Source organism: Astatotilapia calliptera, chromosome 7, assembly GCF_900246225.1.
Source record: "Astatotilapia calliptera chromosome 7, fAstCal1.2, whole genome shotgun sequence".
Lineage (NCBI taxonomy): Eukaryota > Metazoa > Chordata > Actinopteri > Cichliformes > Cichlidae > Astatotilapia > Astatotilapia calliptera.
This window is the reverse complement of record NC_039308.1, coordinates 23471817-23483186: the sequence shown is the minus strand read 5'-3', so window position 1 is coordinate 23483186 and position 11370 is coordinate 23471817. Positions and strand designations below refer to the sequence as shown.

Genomic DNA, 11370 nt, shown 5'->3' with positions numbered 1-11370 from the left:
AATAAAGTGATTGAAAATAAAAAAAAACATTAGAATATATTTATAATTTACAATAGATTTTACAAGACATAAAATGTACCTGCATATCTCAAAATTTTGACTCTGAGTTATAAGGTAATTTTTTTTTTCTGCAGTGGAACAAAGCAATGCCTTGGCCGACATTCCGCGAACGCACCTCAAAACGCGAACGACCCTGCAAAAAACTGACGTCCGTGGGAGGCGCAAGAAAAACAGCTGGTAGTTATAAGCTGTAGAGTTCGCTGTACTGTGACGATCTACCTTCGTGTCTGACTTCAGGCTCAGTAGTTTTGTCTCCGGGACAGGTAAGCTATACTTTAGCACCGGTCAGTCATTTATTTACGCTGTTTTGCGGTGTGACTTTGTCAGCGTGGAGATTAGGCGGGAGCTCCTCTGTCTATCTGTCTGTAGGGTGTGCCCACTGAGTTTAAGACAAGTTAACTGTAAAGTCTTCTGTTTCCTGACTTTTTAATCGACGCGATGTACTCTTTATATTTCGTATCTAACCACGTCTGAACCATAGATCTATAAGGCATCGATCAATAAGTTTCAGTTTCAAGAATGTCTTTGGCACTATGAGTCGATTTCGTTTTTGAGCTTCAGCTTTTAGTTTATCCTTGTATGTGAATTCACTGACAATTCGCTTGCTCGCTTTCGGAGAATCAGAATGAGCGTGAGCAGCCCAAACAGGTTTACTAACAGGAAAACTATAATCCAGCAGTTGTTAGAACTTTTCCCCTCCATGCACGATCAAGTGCAAGAGTTTACCCTGAAAAGCAAGGCATTGGTTTGTTCACGCAAATGAGGATTTCTACATTAGGTTGCACTATTGCGCTTTGGCAACAGCAAGAATCGCATGCCTCATATTTACATTACACACCGCTAAGGTGTGGCCCTAACCCTAAGTGCAGAGTTTAGGCTCCCGTGTTTGAATATCAAATATCTCCACAGACAAATACTGGGAGATTAGTCATGTTATGTATAATTTATGGTAAAAACATTTAATGTGCCGGATCATAAGTGGATGGAAGTGAACAGGGTAAGTTGATCTCCACAGGGATAAAACCAGGTGGGAGTGTACTAGGTTTCCTCTCAGTGAAGTAATTACAGGTGTATCCAAACAAACACGTTTAATGAGATAAGCTCCCGGGAAACCACCACAGATGTAGGACACATGAGAACCTGTGACGAAACGTCGTGTGGTGGAAACCCTCTGTGAGATGATGACCTGTATACAATATTGATCAAAGGTTAACGAAGGCCACATTCAAACCTGTAACATCTTCCTGCCCCTGCAACGTAATAAAGTACTCATTGTGCATTTTTTAAATCTGTTCTTTTGTAGCTTTCAGGACTTCCAGTTTGAAAATCTACACTCTTCCTACAATGGCAGCAGTAAGTCTCTCTCAGCTGCACGTTCATGTGTGAATTTGCATCACCGGTAGGGAGTCACTGCACTTTCGACACAGCATTCAAATTAAAGACAAGTTAAAGGTTCAGCAACCCGTGATAAAGGTAGTTTATTAAATAGTTTTGTTTTGCTTAATTTTTTTGTTTTTATGTTCAATGCAAGTCCCCTAAACAAGATTATAGAGCCCTTACAATTCAATCCTGCTTTTTAAAACTGTAAAATAATCTAACACTCATGAATAGAAGAATAATTATGCATTGTAGCACATATGCCTTTGACTTTAGCATAAATGATCAATAATCAGACATACTTTATTACACATATTTTTAATTAATTCTGTAAAATGTTTACAAATGCTCATCTGCATATCTTTATTTTTCTACTTATTGAAAAAGATAAAATTTGCGATAGGCAGATAAGCTTCTGAGAAATGGATACTGGCTTTAAAATTGGCTCTTACACAGATGTGTTAAACTAGTTCAAACAAATTGATGTCAAACCCTTCACGTGTACATAGTGAGATTATTTAAAAATGGCATGAATGGGAAAAATGATTGAGTTGTACTTTAAGCTTTGTGTTTACTTATTTAATTTCTGTTTAATAGATTAATAATTGTATTTTTGTCATTTGTAATCAGATCGGAAACCGTGGAACCGTGACTGAAGCTGCTAATTTTAATCCCGATGCAGATGCCCAGAAGCTTAGAGAATCCATGAAAGGAGCTGGTGAGTGATCCAACACCATTGTCACCCACTGACCATCAGCTAAAGATATCCTTAGCCCTCTATGGAGAAAATAAATTCTCCTTGGTCTCGCCCTTCTTCTGAAGGAAAGTTTGAAAACGAATTTCAACATTGCGCAGTGCTCACGCAGTCATGGGGTATCATAGTGTTTCCTTTATAGTCCATTTGATTGGTAATCTTTTACTCTGACAGTGACTAATCTTTAACCTTTGTGTTTTGCAACATTTTCACTCCTGATAAGGACCTGCTTATCATGCAGGTTGTAGTAGTAGACTAGCTTTGTCATGGATTATGCTGTTTTAAAGCCAAGCAGGGAGATACTGTGTAGGTGCTATGTAGATCCCCTCTAACATTCAGCATTTGGTAGTGTTAACAAATTCAGCAAATTCATGGAGAGGAATGTTCAAGCTGTTCGGGTTTGATACTCTAATAATCTTCTCCTGACTCTTGTTTGAGCTCCATTGGAAACAGATGGTTTCTATGGCCATGGGAACAAACAACCTTGTGTTAGGATAATCTCCAGGCCTGCAGCAGTGTCGCCCGACTCTACGGCCTACATAAAATGACCAAACCTATGCTTTTAAATGCATTTCCAGCAAAAGAAATAAATATGGTCCTTTTATTTCAAGATTGACAGCATTTAAGATTACATAACCTGAGTCTATGAAATTTCTTTCAGGCACTAATGAGGCAGCTATCACTGAGATCCTGGCCCACCGTACTATTGCCCAGAGGCAGCGCATCAAAATTGCCTACAAACAAACAGTGGGGAAGGTGAGATGCAGCAAAAGTAGTCCATTCATAACTGAAGATGTGCCTTTGCATCTTAAATACAGTAATAATATATAAATGAGTTTGATGAATGCTGTTGGCAATAACAGCAGATGTGTTGCCTCTTACTCCGCTGTGTACTCTCACTGTCCTTATTTTAGGTGGGGTAAAGTGATAAGGTGCAAGTTAACCTTTAACTGCAAAGCAGAAATGAATAACACTTGCAAATAAAGGCTAATACGGAGAGGGGCTTGTGAGTTTTCTAGAAGAGGAAGGTCTGAGTCAATAAAAAACACAGACTGAACCCACATAGGTGTGTTACCCACTGTCACTTCGGTTGTTTCCTGATTATGGGGCTCAATATATTAACAAAACGGGAAGCTTGAGATCTTTATTGTATTGACATATTAAGATAATATTTATCTCCCTGCACACTGTACACACTGCACATCTGGTACAAAGTCATTAAAAGCAACTGAAAGTTCACTGAGGGGAGCTATGGGAACAGCAGAGTGAGCAGAGTTGTTGCAGTCAGGAAAAGTGAGTCATGTTGCACACGCGGACACCCACACGGGGAGGGGGTGGGGCTGAGTGGAACAAGCTCCTCTTTTCACCAAAACTCTTTCCAAGAACCACACCCTCTAGCGGAGACCCAAATGCTGTTGGAATGAGTGAAGTCATGGTCAACATAAATCCATTTCACTCAAGTGAATGTTGTAGAGAGTCTGTGTTTGTTACACTGACACAGCCTAATAAATTCACTTAAATGGCCTGCATTTGTATAGCGCTTTTCTAGTCCATACACTACATTTACACATTCACACACTGGCGATAGCAAGCTACATTGTAGCCACAGCTGCCCTGCCCTCTGCGCTGACAGAGGTGAGGCTGCCAGATACAGGCGCCACCGGGCCCTCTGACCACCACCAGTAGGCAAACATAGGCTTAGTATCTTGCCCAAGGATATTTGGCATGCAGCCAGGATGCAGCCTGGGATCGAACCACCGACCTTCTGATTAGTGGCTGACCTGCTCTGCCACCCGAGCTACAGCCACCCCAAATATTCAACTTGAGTTTTTTTATATCACGACAAATCACAACAACAGTCATCTCAAGGTGATTTATATTCTACTTCCATAGTCAAAGCCCCTATAATAATATGGAGAAAACCTGAGCAATTAGGCGACCCCCTATGAGCAACCACTTGGCAACAGTGGGAAGGGAAAACTCCCTTTTAACAGGAAGAAACCTCGGGCAGAACCAGGTTTAGGGAGGGGCAGCCATCTGCCATGACCGGTTTGGGGTGAGGGGAGGGACAAAAAGACAAAAACACACTGTGGAGGGCAAGAGATTAATAATACCTAATGATTAAACAGAGAGTGAAAAGAGGTGTGTAAAGCTGTCCAGCAGCCTAGTCCTATTGCAGGATAACTAAGGAAGGATTAGATTCACCTGTTCCAACATAACTACATGCTTTATCAAAAAGGAGGTTTTTAACCTAATCTTAAAAGTAGAGACGCTGTAGAGACCTGCATCCAAACTGGAAGCTGGTTCCACAGAAGCAAGACCTGAAAGCTTAAAGCTCTGCCTCCCGGTTTACTTTAAATATCCTGAGAGTGAAGTGCTCTATCGGGATGATACAGTACATAAGCTAGACTCTAATTATTCAACACATTGTATGTGAGGAGAAGGATTTTAAAGTTGATTCTGGATTTAACAGGGAGCCAATGACAAGGAGCCAATATGGGAGAAATGTGCTCTCTTTGTAGACTGTCAGTATTCTTGCTGCAGCATTTTCAATCATTTGAAGGCTTTTCAGAGGGTTTTTAGGACATCATGACAATACTGAATTACAGTAGTCCAGGCTAGAAGTAATAAATGCAGGACTAACTTTAAAACAATAAGAACATTCATCTGTTTCCATCCCCCTTCAGGACCTGGCTGATGATCTGTCCTCAGAGCTGAGTGGGAACTTCAGGAGTGTTGTCCTGGGTCTGCTGATGCTGGCGCCTGTATACGATGCCTACGAGCTGAGAAATGCAATGAAGGTGATTGAAGAGGTTTTTGATAGAGCTGCTAGTCTTTTAGTAATGCGCCTGTATATTTTCCTATTGTCCCCAAGGTCAACATGTATTATCTGTGTATGCCAAGTCTGTTATTTTTATGTCACACAAATTATCATTTATGTTCACAGTCTTTGAATGACACACCTCGGTTGCTGTTATTTACATACTGTAGTTTATTTTGAGCTAATCCTGCACACAGTATCAGCCCTCTGCTGTTTTACAAATATGTATTAATCCGTAGCTCAACTTATATACATGTATACTTAAACAGTTGCACTGTTTATAACAGTGTGAAGTGATTTGGGGAAAATATTGAAGAAATTTGCTTGGGACTGGCAACCTCAGGAAGTGGTATTATCTGACAATAACAAATATATTGAATACCGCCAGCCTTTTCCTTTAATTCCCAATGTGCAGCTTACGGAATACTGATTTATTACAGGGGGCTGGAACCGAAGAGGCTTGTCTCATCGATATCCTCGCCTCAAGGTCAAACGAGGAAGTAAAAGTCATCAACGACGTCTACAAGAAAGGTAACAGTGTCACCTCGTCAGGTCTCCCTACCAGCTGGTACCAATGATATATGATATTATGTAGCACCAACAAAACTCTGTGTTTTGTTAGGAGTTGCAATGACCTCCTTTATTAGAAAACACTGGATGCTGTAAATTATTCATAAAAGCCACTGCTGCTCTCTGTGTGGCGGTTTATTGTTGCTGAATTGTTCCTCTGTGGGTGAAATGAGAGTAGCTGGAAAGTATTTATAAAGTGGTTTTCAGTAACCTTGCCTTGAGTGATTTGTCTGCTTTGTTGTGTTTTTCTATAGAGCATAACAGTTGGAAATTTTAGATTAAAAAGAATGAATATTAACTGAACGTGAATGTCAATATTTGGCTTCCGAATCTGTTTTTTTAGTTTTGTTTTGTTTGAATCTCATAGAAATCTGGATTATGGCTCCCTTTTAAGCCTGCAGTAAATATTATTCTTCCCACGAGCTGTTGTTCATAATGTAGAAATCTGAGAATCTACTATATTACTTATGTCTAACACGCCTCCTGCGGTATAAGCTATCGACAAGAATCCTCCAGAGTGCTCAGTCTTGATCTACTGTATGGCTAATATTTACATGAGAAGCTGTTATTAGTGCTGACGGTAGTTTGACACATTTAATGACTGACTGAACTAGTTGAGCAAGTAGCAACTTAACAGCATCTTTCCTACGAGTACTAACAACCAACAGAGCCTAATGTACATTTAGTGAACTGCATGTTTAGTGGTAAGTGTAATTTTAAAATAAAAACTAAAAGAGTACAATGTCACATGATTTTATGTCTTTTTTTTTATTAATGGCAGAATATGAGAAGAAACTGGAAGATGCTGTAACTGGGGATACATCTGGAATGTTTCAAAGGGTTTTGGTCTCTTTACTCACGGTGAGCAAACTTTGACCCACAACCTTTTTTATAGTGTTATTCAGTGTGCGAAACACTGGCCAGAGACGCAAAAGTAGACAAGCAATTATACCGTCCAGACCAACTGAAGTTTCTAATATTTCTAATGCTTATCTGAACTTCACTGTATCTCCAAACCGTGTTACAAAAAAACAAAACAAAAAAAAAGTCATTTGTTGAACATTTTCTGATGTAAGTGCCCTAAATCCTCATCCAGCAAACCGCTGTTCTATTCCAGTTTGTTTACAAAGCTTTAATCAGACGTCTGATCATTTACAAAGCTGACATAAGTGAATATTTATCTATTTTGCATTTTTATTAAACTGTGTTAATCCAAAGAACGGACACTGTTTGACAGCTTTAAGTTAAAATTCATAGAAAATAAACAACAGAAAAATAAATTCGGCTTGTTTTAAAATTTAGAACCTTTAGCATCTTAGCAATCAAAAAAGTAAGGAAACCCAAACATTTTGGACTTTAGTGTGATATTTGCATGCAGCATCGCAAATACTACCATTGTCAAATGGAACAAAGTCAAGCTGTGTAGATTATAAGTATGAAGTATTAACCTCCTGGTATTTACTAGCAGGTTCAGCCGTACTTGTAAAATGTCAGTTGGACCTTTATCGAATATCTATTCTTCAGGGAAGAGGAAGAATGAGCCACTTCTGCATAATAAAATAACCAGTTAATATTACTTTTTTCTGTTGCTTAATCTTGTACGCACGTTCTCTTGAGCTGACGCATCTCCTGTTTTGCAGGCTGGACGGGATGAAAGCACCAATGTGGACGAGGCCCAGGCTATTCAAGATGCCAAGGTAAAGGTTCAGGTCATAAGGGAAAAGTGGTGTATTTAACTCGCCTGTTACACAGGCGTAGAGACTGGTTGATAAACAATTTTATGTCTGTGATTATAGGAAATCTATGAGGCTGGTGAGGCTCGATGGGGCACAGATGAGGTTAAATTCCTCACAGTGCTTTGTGTGAGGAACCGAAACCATCTGCTGCGAGGTACTATAAGTGCTTGGTGTCATGTGAAAATACTTTGCATTGCCTTACTTCCTTAAATTGGCCACCAAAGGAATTTCAGTTAATGATTATATCAAATTTATGACCAAAATCACTTGTTAAATCACATAATCTTTTAATTAGTGAGTCATCAGGTCACTATTGGCAACTTCCTTATGAATCACGTTATGTCCCACTCCAGTGTTTCAGGAGTATCAGAAGATTTCTGGGAGAGACATTGAGGAGAGCATCAAGAGGGAGATGTCTGGCTGCCTGGAAGACGTCTTTCTGGCTATAGGTGTGTCTTTTCAGTTACGTGATCCTTCAGATGAAGTCTAAGATACACGTGGGTTCAAATTAGCACAGAAAATAAATAAATAAGCAAGCTTACAATATTTGCTGCTGATTTACCAGGTGGTCTGTATAAAGTTTATTGCAGAAACACAAAAATACACTGATCAGTTGACACTAAATATTTAAAAATGCACAAAATGAGGAATTGCAGGTCGACTTAAGGCCTACTCTTCAGTCACAAGAGATCAAATAAATGCTGCTGTTCACAATATTTTTTTTAATATATTAACCAAGTAGAATAAATTGTTTTTCTGCATCATACACTACGATTTGCATCTCATGTGCAGTGATTTGTTTTCTACTTTGCAGTGAAATGCATCAGGAACAAGCCGGCTTTTTTTGCTGAGCGATTATACAAATCAATGAAGGTAAATATTTCATGCAGTAATACATAGCTACTTTTCTTTCTTCCACTTCCAGTTCTATCATAAAACAACCACAAATATAAAGAATTACTTCCATTAAGTGCTACTGTATGCAAAAGCCTCCTGTCACCCCTCATTTCTGTATATTTTGCTAGGAAAATGGGAAATGGATTCAGAGATTTATTCAAATGTGTTCAAACATACATGGAAATACAGCATATAAGGCAAAAACAGAGCTTGTGCAATTATAATGAGCCTGCAAATTCAATATTTGGTATGACAACCTTTATGCTTCAACACAGCCTGAACTCTCTCAGACAGTTTTTCTTGTAATTTCTTTAAAAAGTCTGCAAGTATAGTTCAACTCTGGATGTTGGCTGTCTTTTTTCCTGTTCTCTGCTTCATTAATGTTGAAGTTGGACCTCACCATTAATGGCTTCTTGACAGCTATTGAGCTCATTTCTGATGAGGGTATGGCAGACAATAGATTGATCAGCTGAAGGGCGGGATGTATCTTTCAGGTCCTGTGGCACATGGCCCACTATGGTATATAAAACACTTTTGTTTACCTATGTACCTATGTTTTTCCTTCTTCAAACAGCACTTGTCTAACATTCACACACTCTAAAGAATGCATCAGGGGAAACTTGGAGTTCAATATCTTTCCCAAAAATATTTAGCCATACAGACATGCATCAAACCACCGACCACTCAGTTGGTAGACGACACCCTCTACTTCCTGAGATGCAGCCAGCCTTGCATCAGGTCTTTGTTGGATTTTTTTTTTTTTAATTTCTTAAGGACATGACTTTCAGATACTGTTGATCTGATGTAGATGGTTTCTTAAGCCTGCCACTTTTTCTTTTGTTCTCACAGTTTCTTCCAAATTTTTAAGGACACGCTGCACGGCATGCTGAGATTTGCCCAGGTTTCAGCTAATAGCACCTTGTTGGTACAAAAATACAATTTCACGCCTGTCAAACGTTGTTATTTTTGACATTACTATTATTATTATGTTTTTGTAGGTTCAAATAAAAGAAAAGGAGCAAATTGTGTTTTTTGGAACAAACACATTTTTTGTGACAGGCTGTTACTGTAGCCTGTCACAAAATGCCTAAAGACAACAATTTAAACTTGGTTCTTTGCTAAGCTTCCCTTAGATTTTTTTTTTTATGCTTCTATAATTCATAATTTAGTGTTAAATGGTTTGAACAAACAAGCAAACAAAAAACATCCCTGTGAAAGTGGAAATGAGTGGAAAAATCAACCATTGTCCAAAGGAAAAAATCTGAAAGACCTTCAGAGAGCCTGAATAATGATTGCTCAAAACTACTTTGTACAAGGAAGTCAGGCTTCTTGTAGGTAGATATAAAAATAAAAGTGGCTCAAGATTGTTGCACAGCACTGTATGCCATAATATATTATGAATTAGGCCAAAAAGAAATCAGTCCGAGGCTGTTATAGTCTGCGGCAGAGTCCAGTGCAGTACAAATACAGTTTTTGTTTCTCTCTTTCCAGGGCCTGGGCACTACAGACAGTGTCCTTATCCGGATAATGGTAGCCAGGGCTGAGATTGACATGTTGGACATTAAAGCACAGTTCCTGAAGATGTATGGAAAAACTCTACACTCCTTCATCAAGGTGAGGCACCGAAGAAAGGAGACGGTAACGCCCTTTCGTCAGCAAAAGCTTTGCAATACATCAGCTGGGGTGTAATATATGCACTTCTGACTTTATGTAATGTCCTTATGTTGTTTTGAAATGTTGCAAGACAATATTTAAGATAATTTTGGGGGGGTTCAGAAGCCTTGAAGTTGTAAAAATATGTTCTAATTTTTCCTTTTTACCCCCCCCCCCGTAGGGAGACACATCTGGTGACTACCGCAAAATCCTGCTCGAGCTCTGTGGAGGCGAGTAAAGAAAATCTCACTCCAACATTCAGCCATGCGTTTACTCTGGAATCTACAATATTGGCTTTTTTTTTATTACAGTTTGTTCATCTGTGCTTTTTACATTTCACTGTGCCTTATTTGACGCTTTCTAAAAACAATTAAACCAAAGATCAGTGACCTGTGCAGAGATTTCTGTTTTTTCTTTTCCTTGTTGTTGATGCTGTGTTAAGGATTTATTAATTGCATTATAGAGGGTGAAATTTATATGCTTTCCACATAAAAGCAACACAAAGATGGATGTTGTTGGCATCTAGCTGTTTTTACAGTGCAGCATTTTCATTACCATCTAGTCAATGAAGTCCATTTGTTTAATTGGTAGCAGTTCCTCATTTGCTAAGTCAGCCCTTTATCATTTGATTCAATTACTTAACAAGATGCTATCTTGATTTGGGAGGCAGTACATGCTCTAATCAGGTTATCGGGAATGTCACATAAAGTATAAACTTACAGCTCAGTGTCTGAACAATAGGCCCAGGTAATGCTGTAGTGTGCAGTGGTCAAGGTGAACACTAGGTGGAACCAAAACAACTCCAAATAGGAGCTGTGGGCCCATAAAAGTCAAGCCAATGAAGAGGCCTCTTTAAACTTCCATTCTCAGCTGCAAAAAGAAAAATGCCTGAAAAATGCCCCATTGCTTACTTCATTTATGACCTCATGGTCTCAGTCACTAGTTTCAGTTCTTCTTCAGTGAAGCAAGACGTTCATTTTCTTACATTTTGGTCACTTCTAATGCAAAATGGATGAAAAAGCAGAGTATGCTTTATGGCGGTCCTAGTGAGTGATCAGTGTACAAAACGAGAATGCACTGGTCTCCAGATCCATGACATCCTGACATCCATATTTTCTGTAATGTTTGTTTGCTCCCTGGACAATCTGGTGGCATGTTCAACCGTATAAGTGGGCTCCTTGCTATTTTATCTGGCCTGTTTTTATAGCTTGAAACCATTTAAGAAGGAATAAACAAGGCGTTTTCAAGGCTGTCTTGAAGTTTTAGAGGCCCCAAAAGGCTGCTGTGTTGTTTAGCCCTGCATAGGTATCGTGCAGTTATCGAGTTTGTGCCCCTTTATTGATCTCGGTCTTATTACAGGTGTGTAAATTCTTTAAAACATTTTAAATTTGTAATGTCATTTTCTGCCTTATCGCATTGTTATATATATATTGTGATGCAAAAGCTTTCAAAGAAATCATTTTGTTTTATTGCGTTCAGTTTAATCCTTTTTACAAGCACCT

The 11370-nt window shown here is 38.9% G+C and overlaps 1 protein-coding gene across 1 annotated transcript; it reads left to right on the top strand.

Annotated features, from left to right (window-relative positions):
- Positions 1 to 177: 177 nt before the first annotated feature.
- On the top strand, positions 178 to 10269 carry anxa4 (annexin A4). Its single transcript, XM_026173946.1, has 13 exons — positions 178 to 323; positions 1364 to 1413; positions 2068 to 2155; positions 2853 to 2947; positions 4879 to 4992; positions 5453 to 5543; positions 6364 to 6443; positions 7223 to 7279; positions 7379 to 7472; positions 7672 to 7767; positions 8133 to 8191; positions 9707 to 9829; positions 10050 to 10269. The coding sequence occupies exons 2-13, from the start codon at positions 1405 to 1407 to the stop codon at positions 10104 to 10106; spliced, it is 963 nt and encodes a 320-aa protein (XP_026029731.1). The 5' UTR covers positions 178 to 323; positions 1364 to 1404; the 3' UTR covers positions 10107 to 10269.
- Positions 10270 to 11370: the final 1101 nt, after the last annotated feature.

Coding starts and splice junctions, on each gene's coding strand:
- anxa4 (XM_026173946.1), top strand. Junction 2,948..4,878: donor ACAAACAAACAGTGGGGAAG/GTGAGATGCAGC, acceptor ATCCCCCTTCAG/GACCTGGCTGATGATCTGTC. Junction 7,473..7,671: donor CCGAAACCATCTGCTGCGAG/GTACTATAAGTG, acceptor GTCCCACTCCAG/TGTTTCAGGAGTATCAGAAG.